The 27,014-nt window shown below is 39.4% G+C and overlaps 5 protein-coding genes across 5 annotated transcripts; 3 read left to right on the top strand and 2 right to left on the bottom strand.

The window, feature by feature from the left end:
* Positions 1-12,365: 12,365 nt before the first annotated feature.
* On the top strand, positions 12,366-14,689 carry PCOAH_00026980 (3-oxo-5-alpha-steroid 4-dehydrogenase domain containing protein; the record flags this gene model as incomplete). The annotated part of the gene is made up of 10 exons (XM_020059503.1): positions 12,366-12,468; positions 12,626-12,667; positions 12,914-12,994; positions 13,136-13,265; positions 13,372-13,494; positions 13,662-13,770; positions 13,934-13,991; positions 14,143-14,259; positions 14,423-14,516; positions 14,656-14,689. 10 exons carry the CDS (start codon positions 12,366-12,368, stop codon positions 14,687-14,689), a joined length of 891 nt encoding a protein of 296 aa, XP_019914854.1.
* Positions 14,690-15,519: 830 nt separating this feature from the next.
* PCOAH_00026970 (Uncharacterized protein) lies at positions 15,520-15,987 on the bottom strand (the record flags this gene model as incomplete). The annotated part of the gene is made up of 1 exon (XM_020059502.1): positions 15,520-15,987. The coding sequence occupies one exon, from the start codon at positions 15,985-15,987 to the stop codon at positions 15,520-15,522; it is 468 nt and encodes a 155-aa protein (XP_019914754.1).
* Positions 15,988-16,623: 636 nt separating this feature from the next.
* PCOAH_00026960 (Uncharacterized protein) lies at positions 16,624-16,992 on the top strand (the record flags this gene model as incomplete). Its single annotated transcript, XM_020059501.1, has 2 exons — positions 16,624-16,737; positions 16,882-16,992. 2 exons carry the CDS (start codon positions 16,624-16,626, stop codon positions 16,990-16,992), a joined length of 225 nt encoding a protein of 74 aa, XP_019914893.1.
* A 114-nt stretch (positions 16,993-17,106) lies between these two features.
* On the bottom strand, positions 17,107-22,888 carry PCOAH_00026950 (Uncharacterized protein; the record flags this gene model as incomplete). The annotated part of the gene is given in 6 exon segments (XM_020059500.1): positions 17,107-20,379; positions 20,391-20,815; positions 20,922-21,467; positions 21,624-21,768; positions 21,935-22,117; positions 22,478-22,888. The coding sequence occupies 6 exon segments, from the start codon at positions 22,886-22,888 to the stop codon at positions 17,107-17,109; spliced, it is 4,983 nt and encodes a 1,660-aa protein (XP_019915020.1).
* Positions 22,889-23,817: 929 nt separating this feature from the next.
* On the top strand, positions 23,818-25,767 carry PCOAH_00026940 (Uncharacterized protein; the record flags this gene model as incomplete). Its single annotated transcript, XM_020059499.1, has 5 exons — positions 23,818-24,027; positions 24,179-24,871; positions 25,011-25,097; positions 25,281-25,343; positions 25,740-25,767. 5 exons carry the CDS (start codon positions 23,861-23,863, stop codon positions 25,765-25,767), a joined length of 1,038 nt encoding a protein of 345 aa, XP_019915163.1.
* Between the last annotated feature and the right edge of the window lie 1,247 nt (positions 25,768-27,014).

The following is a 27,014-nucleotide window of genomic DNA, read 5'->3' as shown; positions in this document are numbered from 1 at the left end:
TGACTGCTTCCTTACCCTAAAAAAAACCTACTTTCACACCCTCACACACTTCCTTACTTCATCCTCCTTAGACTACCTTCCTTTCCTCCTTAGACCCCTTCCTTTCCTTCGATAGACACTTTCCTTCCTCCTTCCTTCTTTCCTTCTTTCCCTCACTCTTATTCATGAGACCTCCCTTCCTTAGACTATCTTTTCCTTTCTTCCTTTGACCCCTTCCTTCCTCCTTACACTGATTTCTTCCCTTTTCTTTCCTTTCTTTTTTCTTCTTCTGTTTTTCCTACTCTGTTGGGATATGTACTTACCTACTACGCCTGTCGTGGCTCCGGATGTTCCTTCAGCAGGTGGTGTTTCTTGTTGTGGTTGTTCATTATTCACTGAGAAATGAAATGGAGGGAGTAATTTTTCAGTATAATCAGGAGTCATTAGTCCCAGGAATATGGTGGGGTGCACCCCTACCACCGGAGCAGGAGCTTCCGTGGCCCCCACCGTGCCGTGCTGCTGCCTGGGATATGGTGTTACTTTCATGTGCAGGCGTCTCTGTCGTACCTATTGGTGTACAGTTCAGTTCCAAATCATCCTCACTTTTGTAACCTCCATACAATTCTGTAAACTTATTATAACAATCCCTATACTTGTTTCTCTCACACTTTCCCTTTATTTTTCCATAGGCCTCCTTTATATTTTGCAAATATGTATGGTATCCCTTATTACACTTCTTTCCTGGTCTTTCCAGCTGTTTCCGTATAGTACTTTCGTCCCTTTTATAGTCGACCAATTTTTTTAATGCTTGGAATAATTCCCTATCAACGAGGTACATGAACTTACACTCATGTTTCCCCTTAGTGCTTGTCATTCCACTATAGCAACCAGTCATAGCAGTCTGGAACAGAAAACCATCCCCTAATGCTTCATATAATATTCCACCCACCCAATAATAGAACAAATCACACCATGCATCCCTTTCGTTCCCATTACCTCCCATTCCATGTATATGGCATAATACATTCATAATCTTTTTTACAGTATTGTGCTTTACACTGTTATTACGTAATCCACTCTCCACATTACTATTACAACTTGTACTTCCAGAACTCTGAGCCTTTTTATCTAACTCTTCATACATCTTTACTGAGGGTAATACCTTCAAATGTTCCTCCTATAAATATATAATTGGCAGGAAATGAAATATTCATTTATTCTCGCATTCTACATTTTTTATATTATATGTAGAGCATTACATGTGCACTATTGGGTTATTAGTCATTTAAAATGGGGAACCTACCGTCAATATCGCTGTTCCCGCTGCCTCTGATTCACGATTCGCTGCAACCACTGCGTTACATTCTAATTGTGATAGTTGCTTCGGTTTCCACTGATTATTTTCTTGTTCAATGTCTTCACAATATAAATCACTAGTAGCTTCCCCACAATTCTCATACAACTGACTATATGCATTTTTAGCTTTGCTTAGGTCTGTGCTATATTTTCCCCCATCCATATATTGCTTACAACTTGGGCTATTCTGTAAAACACGAATATTATAATTGTAATCAAATATTTTCTTACTTTGTTCGAAAGTGGGTTGGCCCATACTGCTGTATACTTTACTGCAATTCCATTGGGGGTTGAGTTTGGTCAGTAAATCATATACATCCCCTGTAGCCTGCAGATAGTCAATGTGGTCTTTCTCCTTTAATTTATCAATTATCCAATAGAACAAAAAATCACAGCGCTCATCATAATATAATGGTGCATCCTCCCTATTCAGTGTTAATGCGTAACAGCAGGCTTCTATAATTTTGTCCCTATATGGTATGAAGTACTGACGGTTCCACCATATCCCACTTTTCATTTTAGCAATAGAGCCACAATCAGTGGTACTTCCATTATTCCCGAATGCTTCATACACCTCCTCGGAAGGTAATTTATCCTTCTCCTGGTCCTATATAGAGGTATAATGTGCAGAACACACATGTATGTATGGTTTTGTCATATATTTTATCATTTATATTATACTTTAGATAAAATATTACATACATATGGACTCATCCATGTGAAATATGGAAATATCTCTCATACTTCTCCTACCGGCGACATTGTTCATATGTGTATATTCCTCTGTATATGCTATAAATTTATATTAAGGATTGTGTGCTGTTTATATATATTCATGCACTTCAAACAACTACATCAATGTGCTTCTCCCCCCTCCCTTTTATGATTAGGTATACACACACTGAATTAGTTTTTTCTCCTATTGGCACAAATGTTGCCTTAAAGGAAAAAAAATTTTGATTTAGTATTATTCATGTTTTCCTCCACCTTATTTTTCCTTCCCTTACCTTAAATATATAAAAAATATTTCATTCACACTAAGTGCACCTGTTCCCTAGCTGAGATATCATCCTCCCTTAATTGGTATTACACCTTATATACTAATACCACTTCCTTACATTTCTTCCTTCACTCCTCCTTCCTTGCATCTCCTTTTACTTCTACCTTTACTTCCTTCACTCCTCACTACCTCCTTTTTTACTTACTTCTCATCCTTCTTTCATCCTTCACCCTTCTTTTTACTTCCTTCTCTCCTTATTTCATTAACGTCCTTTACTCCTACTGTTCTTAACATCCTTCACCCCTTTTTTTTATAACATCATTCACTCCTTCTATTCTCACTTCCTCCGCCCCCGTGCATAGACCACTCTATTTATATATAAAATATTCACTCTGCTATTTGCGATCCTCCATCTTCTTTCTCCTTCAGTTTACACTTCATACAATAATGTATTCGTTCCTTAACTTTTCTTCTCCTAATCCGTAGTTTTAAGGAGTTTAGCAGCGTTCAAGATTTCGGGTTAAGGGTTTCATGGTTTAAGGTTCAGGTATAAACGCTTCAGGGTTTAAGGTTCCAGGATTTAGGGTTCAGCGATTAGGGTTCATGGTTTAGTTTTTAGGATTTAGGGCTTAGCGCTTAGGCTTTATGGTTTATGATTTAGGGTTTGAGGTTTTTGTGGCTTAGGATTTTGGCTTCAGGGTTTAGGATTTAGCGTTTCGCGTTTAAATTTTATTCTTTATGTTTTCAGCTTTAGCTCTTAGCGTTCTGTGTCTAGTGTTTTAGGTTTTAGGGCATAGGGTTTTGGCTCTATGGCTTTAGCATTTAGGGTTTACCCTATAGGAATGAGATTTGGATACTAAGGAAGATAGTCTAAGACATAGGAATCGGATTTCCGATTTAGATAGAGGGTTTACAGTACAGGGTTTTTAAAGTTCACGGTTCAGTGTTTAGGGATAAGAATTTAGGGCTTCATGGCTTAGGTGTCCTACTTCACGCTTCATATATTAAGGATCAGAATGACAGATTTATACTCTTATCCCTTAAAACATGGAGTCTTAAATCCTAGAACCCTAAAGCCTAAACCTAAACACATAACCCTAAAATCAGAACACTCAATTCTATGTCCTGAACCATAAGCCCAAAATTATAAACCCTGAAAACTGTACCCCGAAAAAACCCTAAATCCTAAACCCTGAACCCTAAATCCTGAACCCAAAAACATGAACCCTCAACCATAAACGCTAAACCCTAAACCCCGAAACCTAAAGCCTGAACACTAAATACTTAACCCTAAACTCAGAACCCTAAACCCCGAACCCTAAACCCTAAAGCCAAAATGCACAACACTGAAAATTAAGACCTGTTCCCAAAATCCAGAAATTTAAATCCAAATGCAGAACCCTAAATGCAAGCTCACAACCCTCAAACCTAAATCCTGAAACCTGAACGTTAAACCCTACACCCTAAAACCTGAACCCTGAACCCTAAACTCTGAGCGCTAAACTCTGAACCCTAAACCCTCAGTCCTAAACCTAAACCCATAAACCCTAAACCATGAAAGGTAAACCCTGAAACCATAAACACTGAACCCTAAAACCTGATCACTAAACCCAGAATCCTAAACCCTAAACCCTAAATCCTGAACCCTAAACCCTAAACCCTGAGCTCTAAACCCTAAATTCTTAACACTAAAACAATAAAACTATAAATCCTCAAAATTAAACTCTAAACCTTAGACCGTGAACTCGGAAACCTAACGAGTTAAGCCCCAAACCTTAAACCCTAAACCGCAAACCCCGAACCCTGCGCCCCAAACTCTGATCCCTAAACCCTGATCCCTAAAGACTGAACCCTAAACCCTGAAGCCTAACCCCTGAAGCCTAAAACCTGAAGCCTAAAACCTGAACGCTAAGACACGAACGGTGAGCCCTGAGCCCTAAACTCTTAACAGTAAAATCTTAACGCTTAATCCTACACACTAAACCATAAAGCCTGAACCCTAAAGCTTTAGGCCTAAACCGTGAGCGCCCAAACCCTAATCCTTAAAACCTGAACAGTAAACTCTGAACAATAAACCTTGAACAATAAACCCTGAACAATAAACCCTGAACAATAAACCCTGAACAATAAACCTTGAAACCTAAACCCTGAGCCTTAATCCCTGAAAAGCTAGACCGTGAAAAGCTAAACCCGGAACGTTGTACAAAAAATTAGTATTACTGAGGATGTTGTTTAAGTCTAAATTTAGGAAGGGCAGATTGTATTTTGTCATAATGTGCTAGGTCAGAACTAGGGGAAGGTGTATGCGCGCGGATGGTCATATATGCTTACAGGAGCGCCTGGGATCGTTAAACAGTAATGTGGAGAGGTAAACCTATCTTTTGTGATAGCTGTACTTCTCCATTTCTCTTGCAGTTGGAGCCCCACATCATTGCTTCCTATGTCCCTAGTTGTAGATTAATTATTCCCTTATTATTTGCTCCGCTAACCAAAGAGAGTCCCTTTCTTAAGCAATAACCCCGAGTGATCGTTTCCATGAGTTTCATTAAGTGTACCAGGACGAGTCTTGCGAGGGGTCGTAAGAATGAATAAAGAAAAAAAAAAAACGGCTGCGCAGTCGTAACATTTAATAAGAAGCAATTTTGTTGTGTTGTTTAACATAAATGATGAAAAAAAAAAATATATATATACACATATAAATATATATATAACTCAAATAATGCTTTTAACATACGCTATGTTTCAATCATTTAAAAAAACCTCAACAGCATTAAATTAAGAGAAGTGAAATCGTAAGACAGCATTGCAATTGTGTAACTTGCGAAGAGTCAATTTTAACCATTCCTATTTTAATGATGAAACAAAAAAAATGCACAAACACGTTTAAGAATGAAGATAAAATGGCTATCACTTAAGAAGTGGAGAAAAAAGACAAAAAAGAAGAATCTGCTGTGTTGTACCTCTTTTTTCAAGTGTGCATTTTTTGCATTTTGCACTTTTCTTTTTTTTGGACTACCTCCTTTCTTTAGCGGAACATCACTGATGGATGGTATGCGCGCATTACGTTCTCGCAAAAAAAAAAAATAAAATATATGAAAAAAGGGCATCGTGCCGTTTTTACTATAGGAGCATATTTTGAAAAAATTAAAAAGAAATTTATTCCAACTGATCGAACCCATCTGGAATGCTTCATTTGGTAATGGGCTTAATACATTTTAGCTTTTTCTTCTCCTGTCTCTTCATTATTTTTCTTTTTCTCTTTATTTATTTGTTTTCTTTTTCCTTTTTTTCTTTTTATTTCCACTTTTTTTTCTTTTCTTTACTTCTTTCTTTTAGTTCCTTTCCTTTCTTTTTTAAAGGAAATAAATTATCTAACATATGGGACAGAATATTCAGATGGGTTCGTTATTGAACCTGTTGTGGAACCAACTGTTGAATATTCGATAGATGTGTCGTCGTCTGTTAAGGTGTCGATTCTTTGTCTGATGGTGGACCTTTTCCCTCTTTTGTTTCTATTACTGCTATTGTTCCCAAAGAACATGTTTTTTATGCCAGAAGGCAAAAGATCATACTACGAAGGAGGTACGAAAGAGGTTGGTGGAAGGAAAGGAGTGGTAGGAGGGGAGGAACATGTATATATATATGCATGCACGCAGGCTGTACTATATTTTTATTTTAAATAATAACACATAATAGGGGGCATTATTATTTATATATTCAATTATAACTGTTGCACTTACTTTATATAAAAAGAGAGCAATTGCTGGTAATGCTATTGTTGCAGCGGCAGCAGCACCACCACCAATACCAATATTGGTGGTGGTGGTACTGTTTATTCCTTCAGAGGAGGTAGGAGCAGCTGGGCCGGGTAATTGTGGAGGTTGAGGTTGCTGTTGTAATTGTTGTTGTTGCTGCAGTGGTTGACTCTGTGCTCCTTCTGCTTTTTTCCCTTGGTTTTGAGCACCACCCTCATCACCTGAAAAATTAAGTAAAAGAAGGAGAATTGTTGCTTTTTTCAGTGTAATGAGCAAATGTTTATACCTAAAATTCTTTAGGTGTGAACCACCTATCTCCTCCCCTTTCCTTTTAAACTTTGCCCTTCTTGACACACAGAAAGTTAACAATATTCAGTAATCAACTTCCCCAAGGGGACATGTTTCCCTTTCCTTCTTCAACCATCCCCTTCCCTTCCTTTCCTTCACTCCCTTTCCATTCTCTTTAATGGAAGGAAGAAAGGGAAGGAAGGGAAGGGGATGGTTGAAGAAGGGGAGGTTGTTAGGACGATGGTATATGTTTGCCATATTTTGGAAATGTGTTGGTAGAGAGAATGTTGTGTGTGAATTGTTATGTTTGGAGTGTTGTGTTTTGTGTGTGGACGATTGTTCTCTGTGTGTATGGACGGAACAATACCTTTCCTTTACTTCCCTTATAAATATGGAGAATTTCTTTTCTCCCTTACCTGTTACAGATTCCTTCCTTGGGAAAAGTCCACTATCTGCACTTCTACCTAATCCTGCACTTGGTGTTGATAGAACTCCTTCCCGAGTCCCTGCAGCTGGGGGCCGTACTGCTGCTGGTTTAGCAGCAACAGGGTTTGCTGCGGTGGCAGGTTTCACTGCTACAGGTGGACACTCTAATTTCTGTGGTTCCCCATATTCGTCCTTCCCCTTAAGGGTCTTATCAAATTTTTCACAATATGGATCTCCCAAAGTACTCCTGCAACTTTGACTTACTTGCGTATATGTTGAGTCAGCTGTGCTGTAGGCCTCCCCACATTTTCCATTAGTGCAATATTCACTACACTTTTGTTTGTTGTGTAATTCCTTATAGTTATAGTAGTAGTCGAATAGTATTTTAGCCTCTGGGAATCTGTCTTTGGTAATATTATCGTATATATTAGAGCACGTGCATGTAGAGGTGGAATCCTTCAGCGTCTTATAAATTTCCCTCATAAGCGGTGAAAACTGGTTTCTTGTGGAAAATTTATCCTTTATTCTATCACCAATCCAAAAATATAAAAATTTACAAGGATCATAGTACTGTAGAGTACTTTTCACTGTACATGCGTAATCGTAGTTACTAACAATTCCACCAGCCAAACTTCCAGCATTCTCCCACCTTTTTAATGTTGCTTCCACTTTTTCCTTTAAATCTTGGTTACAGTGTTGCTCCTTCCCACGAACTTCTGTACAATAATTCCTTCTATCGAAGGCACTATACTCCAATTCTGAGGGTAATGTAATTGAATCGCCTTTCCCCTGAAAATATAGAATTGATTAGGGAGTGGAATATATACATACATGTGAATATATTATCACGTGTACATTTCTTATATTTGTTTATTACATTACGTATAGAGTGTTTATTTATAATATTTATAAAATTTCAAATAAGGGAAGTAACCTGTGGTGTTGCTGATGGTAATGCTGTAGGAGATTTCACTGATACTTGGTTGGTAGTGGTTGAACACTTTAATTCTTGGGGTTTGTTATATTCCCCCCTCTTCCCTTCCTTGTCGTTGAATTTGGTACAATATGTATCTCCGCTAGAGCTTCCGCAATATTTACTAACAGCGTTATATGTTGATTCAGCTTCCCTGTACAAGGTGTCCCACGGATGTTTGCATTTGTCCCCACTGCAATATTTATAACACTCCTCCTCATTCTTCCGTAGCTCCTTATAGTTATAGTTGTAATCAAATAGCTCCTTAGCCTGTTTGAACCTATCTTCCTTAAGACCTCCGTACAAATTGGTGCACTTACATGTGAGATCGAATTCCGTCAGTTTCTTATAAATTGCATTCATAACCATTGAGAGAGAAAAACCCTTAAAGTTTTCCTTTACTTTATCACCCAACCAATAATAAAAAAAATAACAACGATCATCATCTCCCAAAGTATTCAGCCAATCGACCCTTCCTCCTCTGTTACATACGGAACAGTAGTTATTTGCAATTTTACTGGCCACATCCCAAGTACTCCCACCATATGAAAATAATGAATTCTTCACTTCTCCTTCCAGATCACTTGGGTCCTTCCGTTTCCCCTCTCCGAACATACACCTCCCTCTTCTTCCCTCATCGAATTTATCGTATATATGTTTTGAGGGCAACGGACCTGAAGCTCCTTTCCCCTAACAAAATATAGAATTGGCAAAATATATAAGTATGTATTATTCACTCCATAATTTATTACACAATGCATAAAATATTATGCACACAATACATAATTGTTTATGTTGCAGAATAGAAGGTTGTTAGGTGGTGGTTGGTGGAAGGTAAGGTTGTTAGGGGTGGGAGATCGTTAAGTGGAAGGAAGGTTGTTAGTGTTCCTTACTATTCCACTCATGGTTTATGTATCGATTCGCTTGCACATGCACCCTACAAAGAACAAAAAATTTCTATTGAAAGTGGCTTCCCCACTAATTCAATTAATCATAAAGGGAATATAAATATGTATGTTAACATTTCTTCACTTATATTCTGAAGGGCTCATCATTAAAAAGTATATATATCAAATTTTTACCTTCACCCTTTTAAAAATGAGTTATCCTTACCTTTCCAAACTAAGATAACACACAATACGCATGCATTAGAAGCAGCATATGTATATATAGTCAAATCAGAGAATATGCACAAATATTATGAAACTACCAAAGTAAAGGCAAAAAAAAGAAGTGAAAAAAAAAAAAAAAAAAAAAAAATTAATCAAACTTTTTTATGTATGCACTTCATTCCACACACACAGTTACAGTGCACTACACTCTATTTGAAACTATGTATACAATTATTATTATTTGTACAACATTTTACCACTACCACACTATTGCGCACCACCTTTTCTTACCTTCCCTTCCAAGTATTATTTTCTCTTTTATTGGCATAATTTCCGTTTAAGGAAAAAAAATTTCAATTATGTTTTATTAAGGTCTCCCTCTTCTTTTTTCCTTCTACTTCCTCTCATTGTGCTTCTCTTTGACAATTATTAAAACAATTGATGAATTAATAATTGCCACAAAAAGGAACTCTCAGCAAAAAGGGCCATAGAAAAAAGAATTTCCATAAGAACCATCCTTATTAAAAAACTGTAAAAAACAAAGATCATCAGAGTTTAGAGTTCAGGACTTAGGGTCTAAGGATTTAGGGTTCCCGCTTCAGGCCTTAGCGCTCATAGTCTAGAGGTTAGGGTTCGGGGTTTAGAGTTCAGGATTTAGTTTTCAGAGCTTAGGGTTAAGGGTTTACTTTTCAGGGTTTAAGGTTCAGTTTTTTTGATTCAGGGTTTAAGGTTCAGTTTTTTTGATTCAGTCTTTAAGGTTCAGGCTTTATGATTCAGGTTTTAGGGTTCAGGCTTTGTAATTCAGAGTTTAGGGTTTAAGGTTTAGTTTTGAGGATTTAGCCTTGTGGGTTTAGGGTTCAGGGATTTTTGTGCACGGTTCTGGGTTTAGATTCCTACAGAACATGCTAATGGAAAATGTTATACTGCAAAATCCTAGCGTCTTAAAATGAGTAATCAACTATAAACCTTGAAATTCTCAGCACTACAACATAAACGCTACAAAGCTAAAACCTGCAATCCTAAGCCTTACTGACCTGAAACCTCAATCTTAAAAACTGAGCCCTAAGCTTTAAAATCTGAACACTAAACCATCAACCCTAATCCCTGAAGCCTAATCCCTAAACCGTAAGCCGCTAAACCCTAAACCCTGCAGCCAAAACCCTAAACCCTGAAACCTAAAGACTAAACCATAAACCCTGAACCCTAAACCATGAACGTTAACCCCTGATTCCTAAACCTTGATCTCTAAACCTAATCGTAAACCCCAAAACTAAACTCTAAACCTAAACCCTAAAGGCCTAAACCCTAAGCCCTATAGGCCTAAACCCGCAACCCTAAAGCCTGAAGCCTAAAGCCTAAAGCCTGAAGCCTAAAGCCTAAAGCCTGAAGCCTAAACCCTGAACCCTAAACCATGAAGTCCTAAGCCCAGAAGCCCCAAACCCTAAACCTGGTTAATTGGGAGCAAATGTTTGCGAAAAAAAAAAAAAATTCCGATTTATTTTTTCCTTCCCATTTTTAATAACATCAAAAAAGTGGCGTATTTCACAAAGTGAGATGTTTTACCCGTTGTAGTGCCCATGTACCTATTAGACGTGTCTACTGTGCATACATACACATATGTACATGCTTTTTCTTAAATGTGTATTTTTTCATTCGAACTTTTTTTTTTTTTTTTTTTTTTTTTGTTTATTCTCGTATTACGCAGCAAATTGGTGAGCTGCTCCGTGGTGGCAGAACAAATAGACTGTTAACTACACATTTGATTGCACAACAGAGAATGCCAAAAAATATAATCCATCATGCGAATAATTAAACTTCCTTTTTTTTTTTTTTTTTGCACCTCATTTGACATAAACATGGAGTAGCAAATGTGGTGGCAACGATTATACCAACTGATTGATGGGAGAAGCGGGGGGGTGCTTCGTGAAATATGTTTTTACTGGTCTATTTGGTGGACCAGGGGGAAGGAGTATCATTTCAAAGGTCGGTCGCATTGGGCGTCAGTTCAACCGTATTTCTAAATCTTTAATTAACTCAAGAAAGGGGATGGTGATGGGGGCCAGACAAGCTGGGCACAAAATGAGATAGGGGCCTCAAACAGACATACAAAAATGGTAACCATCTCAAAAGCTAAATGTTTTAAATCTCGACTTTGCCCTGAACATTTGGGGAGAACAAGGGGAGTCAGAATATGCTGAATGTGGCATGGTATACAAAATGGGATGAGAGAACTAATTCCTTTTTTTTCCCCCTTTTCCGTTTTCTCCTTTTTTTTTTCTTTAAAAGCCATTTCACAGTTTCGAAGGGACAGGAATGGACATGTATGTTTTGCCAATTCGCTGCCAATGACTTGGCTGTACACCCTCCTGTTCTCCCGAGAGCGGCCTTCTTTTCCGTTTCCCATTTTGTTGTTATTCCCAAAATGTGAATATGCCATGGCGCAAAATTTCCATGTCCGCCATTGTGATGAGTTGCTCATGTAAGGTTAAACACGTTTTAGGTTTTTTTTTTTTTTTTTTTTTTTTTTTCTGTTCATATGAAAAGTGCAATAAAAATATACATACAAACGAACAAAGCAAAACGATTTTAATTTAAAAAAAAAGGTTAAACGATTGCCATAGTAGCATAATCGTAGCGCGAGAAAATAAATTTTCCACGAGCATACGCATTTGGGAAACATGCCGTGAAAGAATGCAATCGCACCGACTAACGTGTCATGAAAAGCGCATATTACGGGAAAAAATAAAAAAATAAAACAAGAAAAAAAGTAGCAAAAGCGCAACAAGAACGCAGCAGAAAGGCAGTATAAACGCAGCAAAGGTACAACAAAGAAGCCTTACCCCCTATTGTGCCCAGGACGGAAAAAAAATGCCATCATATTTGCGCATGTGAGAAGAGCTCTTTGAACAAGGGTGAACATATTTGTACTTCACGCGAAGACTATTTTTTCCCCCCTGTGGATATAAATATGCGTGTATAGTAAACATACGGATAAATGGCCCACAGATTATCGTCACACAGTTAAGCACCACACGCATGGGAGAGCGCCCCTGGTAGCAGGCACACGGATGTACACATGAAGCATCCTATGCAAACATGTGTTCGTAGGCGTGCATACATAACTCACATTTGTGTATTAGCTGTAAATGAGCCAAACGCGCGCACCCGCAATATTTTGTATTCAGCTTTCCACTTTCCTTTGCCTCCCTGGGCTCGGTTTCGATAAGTGTAACCACCAATATACATGCGCTTGTGTGAAAGGTACTGAGCAAAACCCCCCCCTGCGCCATGCACAAGACCAAGTTGAAGTAATGACCCTTTGATTTATTCTACATAGGAAGATAATGCACGTCATACATGATACCTACAGAAATATTCATCGCAAAATTTTAATTAACAAAAAACGTAGATAGCGAAATTAGCTTATTTACAATTGGCTTAAGAACAAATATAATCTGAAAAAAGAAAAAAAAAAAATGAAGGTAATTTTGAAAAAGAGGAACGGGAAGTTTATAGACTGCTTTGACATAAGTCCGTCAACCACCATTGATCAGTTCAAGGAAATATACTACAAGAAGTGTAAGGAACGGAGGGAGAGAGGTGGACATGGGTTCTGTCGACCATCCCCCACGGTTTGCAACATGGCTGCCACTGTTAACGGCATACAACGTAACAGAGTGAAGAAAAACATCTGTGCAATTTTTTTTTCCACCCCCTCCCATATTCTTTTTTCTAGATCATTACTACCCCGAGAGGCAGAAGTGGAATTTAGACAGTGGTACAATTTTTACGCACGCAAATGATATATATATATGTGTTTGTCTCGAACATGAAGGGACAACATAAAATTGTGAGATGGGGAAAGTGGAGCATCTGGAGGAAGGGACCCCCCGTGCCAGAGCGTTTGTTCCCGTTGCAGCGATACGTGGTGGAAAGGGGCATTGCTCGCCTGGCCAACGACCTTATCGCTGTGCTTTATCTTATTTATTAATTTTTTTTTTTTTTTTTTTTTCAATTTGCGCAGCCGCGGGGAAGACTCTAAAAAGTGGCACGTTCAATGAAAATGGAGTAAAAGACAGTGACATTCTAATATTTAAGGATCTCGGTAGGGGCACATTCACGTGCTTTGGCGTCATTATACTGGAATAGACGTCTTCTAAGTGGAGCCTCATCAATTCCTCCCCCTTAATTAACACCCCAACACGTTACATCACACGATCCACCACCACCACTTCCCCCATTGCAGGCGTTCAAATATCATGGCGACTAGTTTACGTGATAGAATACCTGGGACCCATTTTTATCTTTCCATTTTTTTACTTCTGTGACAAATGTGTTTACCCCCAGTCCAACAAAAATAAACACATCATTCAAATGTGAGTGTGCGCTCGACAGCTCGTTTCGCGGTCACCACAACGAGTACGTGCCTAAGGTTATCTCTTTTTATTTTATTATTTTATTTTCCCTTCCCCCCGATTACAGCCTATCCTTGTGGTTTTTGTTGTTCCACTTTTTAAAGCGAGAATTCGAATCTATGTTTGTACATCGATTTAGCAATGCCACGATGCCTATAAGGAGGGTTCCCATAAATTGCGGCCACTACTGGTATATGCTCCCCACGGGTGACAGTGTTTGCCGTAGTCGTGTTTAGAGTTAATCGATTCAGCGACATAGTGTTGCTTTGGGGGGTTATTGGACCCCCCTCTGTAGAGAGCCACATTCGCACACCCCCTCATTTTTTTCACCCCCTACTTTCGCATCTCCATTTTCAGGTTATTATGTGGCGTAAGTATTGGCTACTATTTATTTCACCCCCTTTACAAACCATACAATTTAGAAACAAAACCAGTCATCGTCTATTCTTTTTTTTGTGTCTTATTAGTAAGTCTTCATCCTTTTGTGAGCCTCTAAAAATGAAAAACGTGCTATTTCCCCATGGAACATTTATCCGTCTTCCTCGCTAAAAAAAAAAAAAAAAGAGAGCAAAGGTGAACATATTTACTTCTTCATATGTTACCACCATCTCCTTTTTCTTTTTTTGCAGATTCTGGAGTTTCTAAATTTAAAGTGCCATCTGATATTAAGAAATTTAAGACCAAGGGGTGAGGCCTTCATTCTGCATCCTGTGCAGTGTGTCATTGCAATTACGGCGTGGAAGCACCTTTTCCCCACGTATGGGTGGCCACCCCCCGTTTACTCATCCCCCTCCTGCATTGCTATATAACTACCCTTTTACTTCCCCCTTTTCCAAAGGTACCAAAAACAGAGGGATACCCCACGGATATGGCTTTAACTACATTTCATGCGCAAATTATTTTTATGAGTCGTTAATATGGATTATATTCGCCCTCATAATAAATACATTAACGGGTGAGGAATTGAAAATGACTTTGCCGTAGAAGGAACAACCCCTCTCCCCCGTGTGAATGTTGTCACGGAGATGAGTCTGCGTATTGGAGACAACATGGAAAAGTGTTTTATAGACCATTATTGATATATACTCCCCCCATTTCTAATCCCCCTTCTTTTCCAGGCTACCTCTTCAGCATAGTCGCCACGACGCAGATGGCCATTTGGGCACTGAAGAAACACAACAATTATAAGAGGGAGTTTCCCAATTACCCCAAGTAACACCACCTCCGCAATTGTGTACACCTACATATAGGTGTGCCAAAATTAGTAGACCTTTGCGATGCATCCGTTACACACATTTCACCACTTTTTTTTTTTTTTTTTTTTTTTTTTTTTCCCATCCCCTTTGTACAGAAACAGGAAAGCCATATTCCCCTTCATCTTGTGAACGTGGAGCCATGTGTACAGCCCCCCACACAAAATGTCATTTTATTGTCCTTTTTTTTTTTCATTTTTTTTTTTTTTTAATAAAATTCACCCAACGAAAAATGCATTAGCGTTAATGGATTTGCAAATTATAGATTTCACTTGAGGAAAGCACAAAAAGATATTACCAAAAGGGGAGTGGTCAATATATTTACAAATACGTTTCGCCATTTCCACCACAGTAAACATATATACATATATATATACACATAAATATGTATATATATCATGGAGCTGTCTATACATGCTTAAATTGTGTTCTTTATTTTTTTTTTTTTTTATTAATCTTTAAATTTTTTTTTAAATTAGAAAAAAAAGAAAAACTATTTCAAATGAAGAAGCAGAGCACAAAAAAAAAAAAATTATAAAAATTGTGAAAATCGTAAAAATGGAACAACCGTTTTGCGTGGAGCTGCGCAAAAATGAAGAGGCATTTGAGCCTGCGAGGCGGCACTTAAAAATGGTACTCTTTTAGGAATGTCTCCGACAATTCAGCCGTTTTGCTGGGCCCATTGTGCGTCTTCCAATTCGTGGAGTAATTTTTCATTTCAGAGATGTACACCTCTCAAGCTATATTGTGAAGGATCGATTTGGTTGGACGGCGTTACGACAAGGGGTGTTCCTTTTAAGGCATAACTGTAGTTTGGTAATTACAGGCTTATTTTGACAAGGCGCTGCGGGGTAGCCCAGCTGTCTAGTGTAGACTTTCCTCATGCATCGCGCATATTTTGCTATAACCTCTAACGCTACCTACACGTTACGCTATGTTACGTTTCACTTGGCTTCCTTCGCCTACCCCCCAATTTTTTTAAACTTTTCATATATCTCATTCACCATTAAATTTTTATACCCGTTGATAATGACGCTCGAGATTGTCTTTCCCCTTCCGGCTACTTTTGTATTCCCATGGCTACCAACTGGTACACAGGAGCGAATATTTGCCAAAGAAATGTATACCTTCTTAAATGTAAATTTGTCGATGGAACACTTTTTTATGACGTTCGTAAGGATGACTCCCTTTAGTTTGTTGTTACTCGGGTATTTTTTTATTTCGCTAATTTCGCCTTTTAAAACATCGAAATTGTTGGTTCTAATTTCAACGGGGTTGTTTTTATTATGTAAAAAGAGGAAGTATATAAAGCTGTACTTGTCCCTCCTGTGTATGTAATTGTTGGTGTTTTTTTTTCTTCTCGTTCTCCGTAACCTCTCCTTTTCCTTTTTTTCGTGCCCCACAATCAGGTCTGGGATTTTCTCGTTCATAATTGTTCGCCGCTAGGGGAGAATCACGCACGTGCTAGTGCATTCGTGGAAGGGGGTATCTTTATGTTTCCAAAAAAAAAAAAAAAAGGTATGTATTTTCCTCCATACAGTGGCATGCGTTTGCATAAATTCGCCCCCACGGAAGGGCCGCAAACATAGGCCACTTTCTGCGAATTGGCCAAAAAGCAGGAAAAAAAAAAACCCGTATGTTAAAACATTTCGAAAGAACGGGGGGTGGTGGACCCCAAATTGTTCCCACCTCATTTCAAGTCTTACAAAGTAGAATACCGTTTTGCGAGGCTTGTGCATAATATTTTTTTTTTTTTTTTTTTTTTTTTTTTTAAATATATTTTTGGCTAGTTCGTTCTGCGGAAATGTAGCGTCCCCCGTTGGCGCATATTATGGTTATTTTTTTTTGCCCACTTTTTGTGATAACTTTTGAGATGTTTTAAAAATATTTACAGAGGTAGGAACAGGCTACCCCTTTTTGCATAAACTGGACGGCACAATTTCCGTGTTGCCCGCTTGATTTTACATTACTGCGCTGCTATACGCAAGCGCGCAAATCGCAAGGGAAAAGGGCCCCTCTTGGAAGTACGTCAGAAAGGCAACTTAAACGATAATAAAAAAAAGAAAATGGTGCAGAACTTAAAGGTCAAGGTGAAGAAGACTAAGATAACGGAACGGAAGAACAAGTCGAAGAAGGCCAAAAAGAATAAGGAAAAAATTGACGTCAAAAGTTTGAGGAAGGTTAGCACGTGCATATATTTGTGCGTGCACATTGTGGCCAGCGCGTGGCGTGTATAAAGATGCACCTACCTGCGTTTATACATACATACGTGCATACATGCGCTCATATATTCGTAACGCACTTTGGTTTTTCCCCCTTCTCAGAAAAGCAAGCTGGTCAAGATAGACAAAATTGAGGAAATGGCCAAGAAGATGTGCGCCTCCACAAACAACAACCTCAAGTTTTTGAACACAAAGGAGGCCAAGAAGAAGTAACGCAGGTGCTCGGAGAAGGCGGAAGACGCATGTGCCGGCTTCGGTCCGAAGTTGGGGGCACCACGGGAAAGCTTCCCCATATAATGCCCCTTGTGCCGTGCCCATGAATGGTGATTAAGTTAAATTTTCACGCCTACGTCGCCCCCTCTTTTTTTTGGAGGAGCCCCCCCGAACGTCGTGAATCCCGTGGAGCACATTGTGGACCTCGTCGTAGTCGCTTTCGCTGTCGCTGTGTTGGTAATCCGCGGCAGACCTTTTCTCCATCTCGAGTTGGTGTTCCCGTTCCCGGTTCTCCTCGATAACCTGGTTCTGAGACAGCTCCAGAAAATTGACGTTAATATTAACGACTTTGTTGTTCTTCCGAAAGGGGTCATCCTGATCAGTGTGCAGTTGGATTAAGTCTAGGTAGATGAAATTTTGTAAGTCATTGGCTAGCTCATTTCTAACGTGCACCTCGGGGATTAGGTCATCTAGAGCATCTCTATAATCCAGACAAAGGTAAATAATTAAATTGTTTATGTGCTTGTAGAAGAAGGATTTTGCCTTCAGCATAATTGCCCTGAGGGATAGCAAAATCGGGAGGGTGTTTTTTTTTAAAATATTTTTCATTAAGTCGTTAAGAACTTTAACACTATTCTCCACATTTTTAAATTTGAGATTTTTGTTTTTTTCCTCCAATTTGGTAAAATCTTTTTTTATTTTTATTTTCATTAATTTGGATGATAGGATATTTAGGACATCTTGTAGAACGGCCCCCTCATTATCTTCATCATTCAAGGGGATTACATTTCTCCTATTCCCGTTTTTTTTCTCATTCATGTCTTCTTCGCAGAAGTAAAAGTTATCGTAATTATAGACATACTGTATTAGATAGTCATTAATCAGCTTCTGCTGGAGAGAGAACTTCTCACTATTGTTTAGGTTTTCAAGCAGAAAGTGGTATATGATGTACCGGTCCTTCTTGTCTTTTATTTCGTAACTGTTGCCCATGTTGGCAAGATGCTTGCTGAGTTTGAATTGGTAAAAGTTGTTGAGCACAAAAATGAACTCAATGATATAGTTGATTAGGTTCGCCTTGTTGTATATCAAAAGGATGTGTTTAAAAACGGACAGGGACTGCTTCTGTATCGTTTCGTTCTTATCCGCCAGGAGGTACAAAAAGGCGAAGAAAAAATGGTTGCTAAATTTTATGTAATCCTCGGATATTAATTTGGATATCATATAAAAGGACAAATAACGGATAAAACTATTTTCATGTTTGAAAAAGCGCAGCAAAATGTACACAAATTTGTTGCATGAGCTTCCGAAATTTATGATCATGTAGTAAGTCAGGATGATTAGATTGTTCAGTATATTCATGGAGGTGTTGCCATTTTTTAAATCCCTTTCGATGCTTAGAAATAAATCGTTCCTCACGTTTACCCCCTTGTCTATTAATAAAACACTCTGCGTTAGGTAGATGCAGTTCCTTACCATGATACTGTTATTGTCGTCTGCCCCATTGCTTACTGCCTGGTCGTAGATTTTTCTTAACTTCTGACTAACTGTGGTTAGAAACGGCATCATATCCCCCTTCTTAAAATGCTTCATCAGAAATATGAACGTGATTAAAATGTTGCAGAAAACCATATCATGCGGAACAGATTCTACAATTTCGAAGAAGAAACAGATCTTATATTTTAGTTTTTCGATAAATTCGCTCACGTTGTCTTTTTTCTTCTTAATCAGGATGTTCAAAATAATGTAAATTAGACATAGAGGACAATTGAAGTGAAAAATGGCGTGCTCTAAATTTTTCATAAAATCTTCATTCAGCTCTTCTATCGTGTCTAGCAAATTATAAACGATGGTGAAAAGCTTCAGCATGATGTTTTTTAGGACCCCTTTGCTGCACGTGTTCACCTCGCCTAGTATGTCGTCCTTCGTGAGGATGCCATCCGTGGGTTCCTCAGTTAGGCGGTCACCAACCATGTTTTCCTTGCCCACTTCGCCCCCATCAATGCGATTATTGCTATCCATTCGGATGGGTCCCCCCGCAGGGCCGCTCAGCAGATACACCCTGTAGCACCTGCTCAGGAGGAAGAGAACATTCCCTATGTCCACACTATGCCGGTACTCCTTCGATAATTCTATGACAAAATCGAGCAGGAAAATGTTCCACATGTTGATGGAAAAGTAGCGCAGGTTGTACATAAAGGAGTTCAGCAGACTGATAAATTCTTCTAAACTGTTATTCTTCTTCCGCCTGAGACAAAAAATTATCAGGTTGAAGTTTTGCAAGTCGTATTTGGTCATAGTCCTGAGCAGGGTTAGAAAATAGTTTCTTACGTCTTCACCGAAGTGGGTCTTCCATGTGTCTATAAGAAGCAGCACTCCGTTGTTATTTTTGTCGCACTCGTCTATGTTATCCTTCCTTTCGCTTTTGCTTTTTTCTTCCCTATATTTGGGGTCTCCCTCGGGGGGTATTATCATCCCCCTGGTAAATGTGGACCCCCCCTCTGGATCAGCATCCCCCGGATGGGTTTGCCTCCTCGAACAGAGCGACCAAGGTTGATGAGTTGCCCTAAAATATGTAAGTTTATTTTTGTCCAAAACTTCCTTTATTCTTTTCTCGCTTGTCTTCAAAATGGGGCACTGAAACGCAGATTTTATGAATGTATTTAAGAAAATTGAAATGGCTTCATCTTTTACCGTCTCTTCTATATCCGTTATGGCCGCCAAGATGATGGACAGCCACATCTTCGCTACATACACATCTTCACTTGCATTGACAAACAAATTATTAACCGTCAGAAGAACTTGTCTTCTCACAGATGACATGGCGTCTAAGGATAAGCAGTACATATAATTGGAAATAAAAATTAGGAATAATTTATAGCTTAGTTTTTTCCCTATCAGCGTTTCAAAAATGGCCTCTATATACTGCACCGTCAATTTCCGGATGTTACTTTTATGACTGAAAATATTTCCCGATATAATTTTGTACATGTTAATTTTCTCCTTCGTTTTGTTAAATATAAATTTATACACAAGTGAATTATTGTCGTGATATTTTCTATTCGTTAAGATTCCTAAAATGGATAGGGCCTTTGCCCTGACAACCATGTTAGGGTCTTCTAACCTTTCCAAAAATAATTTAAATAATTTCAAAAAAATCGACTCATTTTTGTTCGTTTTTTTTTTCTTCATTAATGCTAAAAATAGGTCCAGAATGATGCCCCTTATTTGATACTTTTCGCAGTTGATATATTTTATGAGGATATTTAGGTACCTAACCATGACCGACTCGTAGGTGATGGAATACGTTTTTTGATCCACTACAAGGGTGGACTTTCTCTTGTTTTGTATCTTATTTTTCGATGCCCACTTGTTTGTTTTTTTCTTCCTCTTTGTGTCACTCTCGGGGGGAGGTCTTCCCCATTTTCCTCCGTGGGGTCGGCCGGGTCGGCCGTGTCTGCTTCGTCAGCCGATGCGCCAGGGGATGTGTCCTCCGTTGTGTCATGCTCTTCCTCCGACTCGGAGCAAACTGACGAGCTGCAATCATCCTCGAGCGTGAACGATGCACTGGAGTCGATCCTCTTCCTGCTAATCTTCCTAACCTTTAAGTAGTTCTTGTCCAAAAATCTGGCATCCCTCTTTTTACTGTCGTCCCCTTTAAGGAACAGCATGTACTCATCGCATATGATCCGCATGACGTTGTATTTGCTTTCTATTTTCCTGCACAACTTTACTAACGTTTTGATTAACTCGAGGAACAGGTTCCTTTCGCTCCAGTCATGGTTGTTAATGATAAATATTTCGATGAAGGAGAACACGGGATTGCCTGAGACGCGGAAGGAGAAAAGGTGCACAAATTGGAGGAGACAATTTAAGTGGCCATTCGCCCATTTACTACATCGGTCCCGCCATGCAGCGCGTTTTTCCCTTACATGCGTTTGCCACCACTTGGTCCTCGAAGCACACTTGACTCTCCACAGCTAAAGTCCCTTCCCTGGCAGACAGGTAATCCCGCTTCATCTTCTCGTTAAACAACACTTGCGGAACAATGACCCGAATGCAACTGTTTACAACGTTCGTGAAAAATAAAATAATTAAGCTGTTCATTTTGTTGATGTGATCCACACAGTATGTACTCTCTTCGACCCGTGTCTCCTTCAAGAGAATTAATATCTTTGCAAAAATTAGGTTCACTATTTTGACGAAGATATTTACCTCCGGGCCGATGTCATAGAGCTCCACGTTGATGTTGTAGGAAAACCTCAAGTCGTAACATCTTCCCACTATTCTCATCAGGTAGTTAATGCATAAAATATGGATACAATGAATTAGTGGCTTTTTTACCAACTCGAGAAAAAATTTGATTAACTCGAAGATACAATTCTTGTCGTTTATGTTGACCAAGTTGCTTACATCTAGGTATTCTATGCTTTCGTGTAGAGCCATGAATACATTTTTTAGGACAATCCATTCGTTCTCTTCGGAAAAGGGAAAAATCAGGCATGGAAGAAATGAGAAAACTACTCCTTCGGTGCATATGTGTGGTCAGTTTATGCATATAACCGCGGCATGCACACTGCTCACGCGCGTCGCATCAGCCATTCTTCCCTCTTTCGGCGCCAAAATAGACGTACCATTTTTCTCGTCCTCGCTGTCCACCTTCTTCACTTTCGCCATTTCCTTGTCGTTGAAGTAGAAGGAGCAAGTCAGGAACCGCTTCAGGATTCCTTTCAGTGTAAAAAGGCGGAAGTGTAACCTTCTCTTGTCAAGCTGCATCCACTGAAAGGGGGTGAGGCGGCACGCAGAAATGTGCATACGCAATGCAATGAACAGGGTACAGAGATGGTGCTGAGAAACTAATCACCCCTGCTAGCCCCCCCTCATAACAGAACGACAACACGGCGTGTTCGCATGTGTTGCCCTATTTTCCACACAGTCCTCCCACCTGCAATAAATTCAGGTGAACCAGGGAAGCATAACTGGAGTACTCATCATTCTTATAAATCAGATACGTCAGGAGGAGGTTCAGGCTAAACCAGTAAGACATGCTCATATTCTCGGTATCTTCCTTATCGGTTTGTTTTTTCCCACGGTCTTTGGCTAGCCATTCGAGTACTCTTTTTCTCAGCTTTGGTAGGAATGGAAATAAAAATGAATGGAACAAAATGAAACCATGTGACGTAACTCCAAGTAACGGAATCGACATGATTAAGGGTCCCTTTTTTTTTTTTTTCCTCTCCTGCTAGGGCGCCACTAAATTTGCCTGCTAGGTACAACTTCATAGTTATAACGTTTAATTTGGATACGTGAAGAACACTGCGTATGCAAAATATGATGACTATCCAAATGGGGGTGACCCTTAACTTTCGATATTTCTCCTAATCCAAACTAGTACAATGTTGCCTTAAAATGTGCAAAGGTCATTTTCATAGTTGCGTAGATATAACTCTATGTTTGTTCGTATATTTTTTTCTCTGTTCCTTTTAACCGTTTCGTGGTAAATTGGGTAAAAGGATAACTCGCTTAGGCCCTTGAGCACATCCAAGTTGGACGAATTGACTATGCCGTCCAACTCGGGGAGTAGGAAGTCGATTTTGTTCTTTTCGTAGTAAATAAACGAATCGTAGTGTTCCATTAGCACACTTGAAACGTTAAGCGAAGTAATGCTAGCCTTTATCTTTCTGTATATAGTTTCCACATTATCCACTTTTTCAAATTTTCGTTTGTTCTCGTTAACCATTTTTATCAGTACATTGTTGTGAATGTTCAGACAACTGTGGGTCTTATCGTTTGTGGGTTTCGCTTCCACTTTACTTTTTTTTTTCTTTTTTTCGTTGCTTTCGTGATCATCTTTGCCCACGCCGTCGTCCTTCATTTTTCTCTTGCCGCTTTTTTCCATTTTGTCGCGCGTGGGGATGTGTACCTAATCGTCTATATATTTGTATGTGTCCTTACACGTTAAAGTAAATATAACCATTGTCGACGTGGCGCAGATTTCTGGGGGAGAACAACCTGCACAGCGGAAGCCGCCTAACGTGAGGCTAAAATGGACAATATATATATATATATTTTTTCACGATATCAACATTGGGAAAATTCCCTCTCCATATTATTCAATAGTGAAGTTATAATTGTTCCTCATTATTTGCAATAATAGGACACAAGAATTGACAATGTGTGCTTCTTTTTTCTCACAAGTTTTTTCTTCAACTGGCTTGAGCACATGTGGAGAACGTGGTACCTTTTGCACACAGTTTGGATATTTGGCTACCTTTTTTTTTTTTTTTTTTTTTTTTTTTTTCCGCCTTATTAGCACCTCATTTGCGAGTTTACTAGCGCGCAGGGATCTGTGTACCTATGTAGGTATTGATATTTGCCCTTTATTTTATGGTCTTCAACTTAGGCTGTCTCTTCTTGCGCGATTTTTTCCCCACCGCGTGCTTTTCACGCCCTACTTATTGCCCCTGTTTACACTCTCCCTTTTGCCCGTTTTTTCAATCCCGCCAAACTGCGCGAACGTTCTCACCGCAGGGATAAGGCAATCCGACCTTGCCTGGCTCTAACCGTGCATCGAGATGTTCCGTCCGTTCCGCCCAAGCAAATGAGCATGTCGATCATGCCTACCGGAAATGCTGTTTTTCGTGTATTCCGCAAAAGTAGCTTCACCCTTTCGGTACCCCACTGATTCTCCGGTACACTCCTTTGATTGGCCCACCGGCGAGGTATAATGAGTGTAGTAATCGGGGAAAGGCCAAAAAAGAAAAGAATAAAAAGAACACACATACAGTGGAACATATCAAAAAGTGGAAGCGCCAATTTTGTAGTTACCGCAATGAAATTTGAGGAGAGCCAGTGAGTAAATTCCCCCAGGATGATATTCAAAAGGTTCTTTCACAAGTACCCTGGGGGGAGTAAAATCAAATGCTACATCGAGAAAAAGAAAAAGAAAAGGATAGGCGTCAGTCTGTTCCACCAGCCGCCGTACTCTAGGAACAGCAAGGGGGTCATTGACTGGAGATACAGTACACCCAAGTCTGGGTAACCACACGAGGCTGCACACTTTGGGAGAGTTTCACCTTAGGCAGAAAGCACGTTTGCATACAATCATGCACCAGCAAGTTTCAGCACGTACAACCTTTTGCACACACACACACACACTGTGTTACTGCCTATTTTCCCCTCCATGCAGGTACGAATACATGTACATATACGGAGAAAATACCATCGAAATAACGAACCTACCCACTAACCGAACGAATGAATATCTGCAGGAAAGGCTCAGAAAAAGCTTAAACAAATATGGCCCTCTAAAAATATTAAGGTGCCTAAGTCACAGAAACGACCCATACATTAACAACAACATATGCTACGCTACCTTTTTCAATAAAAAGGACATGTACAAATGCATGCGAAGTGTGAATATACGACTGCCCTTATCTCTTCAAAGCAAAATTTTAAAAGTTAGAAGCCTCTATAATAACAAGTCGAACGATTACAACTATTTTTTTAAACAGGACCATTACAATTACAGTGTGATAAATATCGCCCTGAATTTATTTAAATACGTACAAAATGGCAAGCGTATTATAAACGTGAAGGATATTTTCAAGCACGTTTTTGAGTACAGTTTTTACCCGCATAAAATTATAGCGTCGGGGATTTCTGTGTACAAGGTTTTTGGCAGCTGGACACTTTTTTTGGACTTCTTTGATCGCCTATTTTTGAGGATAGACGATGGAACGGGTGCCATTTCGGTTTGCGCCAAGATTCTGGATGACCAACATTTGTGCGTTTATCTGAATAATAGGCTTATCGAACTGAAAAAAAAAACGAGCGCCTTAAATTCGCCGTACTGGCGGGAGGAAGCCCTGCAGTTGCCGGGGTAAGGATTGCACATGCAGGGCGCATGGATTACGCGTGCGTGTACACGTAACAACTTTCATGTACTCGCAGGGGGTGAAGTCCCCCACCAGACACGACTTGTAAGGCATAACACTCCTCATTCGCCCCTTCCCCATTAGCGAAATCGAGAGTAGATTAAACAACGAGCATCCGAAAAAACTCAAGGAAGAAATGCAGCTCCTTTCCAAGACGAAGGATTTCTACAAGTAAGAATTGAGCGCAGCAGATAATGTAAATTGCGCTTTCATGTGCATGACGTAGTGTTCCTGCAGCGGCCCGCCGTCTACATACCTTCACATTGTGGAGTGCATACGAATGTGCAAACCACACCGTTTGTGTGTGTTCGAATCTAATCACCTTGTGGAAATCCCTCCCCCTGACCAATGCAGAATTCATGATGAAAGGCACCTATTCAAATTGAAGCTGAACAAGGAGAGGAAGGAGAAAAAGAGGTAAGCGAAAAGGCGAGCGGAATGGTGCCCTCTCTCTCGTGTCACCCTAACTTTCCCCCGGTGTTCTTACAAATACAAAAAGCGCACACAGTTAGCACACAGTTAACAGACAGTTAATACGCATTTAGGATAACTCTCCCTTTTGAAAATCGTGGCACTTCTGATTTTCCGCCACAAATTAGAGCTGTATGAAGGGAGGATTAGCGATGCGTCTAACATTTGCCTTTTTTTCCCTCGTTGCTCAAAAAGAAAAAAAAAAAATGAACAATCCTTTTTCTACCCCATGTTTAAGTGTACATGCGGGGGTATCTCCTACGTGCCTTCACGTGCCGGACAAATTGCCCCAGCGGTGTGTTGCTATAACTGCATCGTTCTTTCCCCTTCCACCTATTTCAGGTTGCTCAAAAGTAAGAGCGAAAAATGAAGGAAAGGAAAGTACAAACGCACACATAATTTGTTCTTTTATTTATGCCTAACCCGGGAGGGACGAAGGACAAGCGCGATCCTTTACCACGCTGCAGCGTATGAATAAAAAAAAAGGGAAAAAGAAAACAAAAGTAGAAAAATTTTCCCACACTGATTATCTTTTTCCCGCGTGTTGCTAATCCCCATTATCCTACGGAGTAACAGTTTCGTCTCATCGGAACAGTTGGGTGCCTGACGTACGTATCCTCTGTAGATGTTGGCTCGCTCGAACTGATCGAACCGTTTTTGTTTCAGTTTGTTCTCCTTTCCTGTTTTTATACCTCCCTTTGTGGGAACGGCTAACCAGGACGCTAATTTACTTCGCTATGAATAACTAACTCTTTGGGAGGTTATTCGAAGAGCGGGGTTGGTTTTACCTCAACCCTTTTTCAGCTTCCCTTTTTAGCCATATTTGTGTATGTATAAATGATTATCTAAAAGTTGCTGCTATTCTATTATACCCTAGCGGGATGGCGACGCGACTAGCTCACCAAAATTAGGTTAACGTGCTTCACGCATTGTGCGCAGATGCAGATGCTACATGCAGGTATGCACAAGGGAATATCATTTACTTTTTTTTTTTTCATTCAAATTTGATAGAATTTTTTTTTTTTTTTTAAAATGATAAAATTTTCTTTTCTACATCCCCCATGTGACGATAGAAGTGCGTACACATATTAACCCATAGAAAAGTGTAAACCATTTAAGTGCCTCTTTTCGAGCGAAAATGTTTTTTTTTTTATTTTTTTTTTCGTAAAAATATTGCTGTGTTGTATGCACAAGTGCGAAGGGGGTAAATGAACAAATAGGAGGATTTTTTTCTAGGTACGATTTGTATAGAGTAGAGAACTAATTCAGCCTTGCCGTTTTTTTTCGGTCTTAGGTCGAATAAAATTGCCGTTCGCTTGTTAGATTAGGCTAACTCGGCAGAGAAAAAATACGAAATAGAAGGGGAGGATTATCCCAAAAAAAAAGTAAAAAAAAAAAATATATATCTCATTTTCTAAAATAGGATTCGATATTTCTATACTTAGGCTCGACTAGCGCCAGCGCGATTAGGCAGTTTTTCCCCAAAGTAGGCTTCCCAAAGTGAGCCTTTCAAACTGTGCCGCAACAAAATTTATCCTTTAAGAGGAGTAAATAAATTCGCTGGCATATAAGCAGCCCGCGCAGCAGCACCCCTACTTAGCATTTACACTCATTTTA

The sequence above is a fragment of the Plasmodium coatneyi genome, chromosome 9, assembly GCF_001680005.1.
Source record: "Plasmodium coatneyi strain Hackeri chromosome 9, complete sequence".
NCBI classification, from domain to species: Eukaryota; Apicomplexa; class Aconoidasida; order Haemosporida; family Plasmodiidae; genus Plasmodium; species Plasmodium coatneyi.
This window is presented reverse-complemented; position numbering and strand designations above follow the sequence as displayed.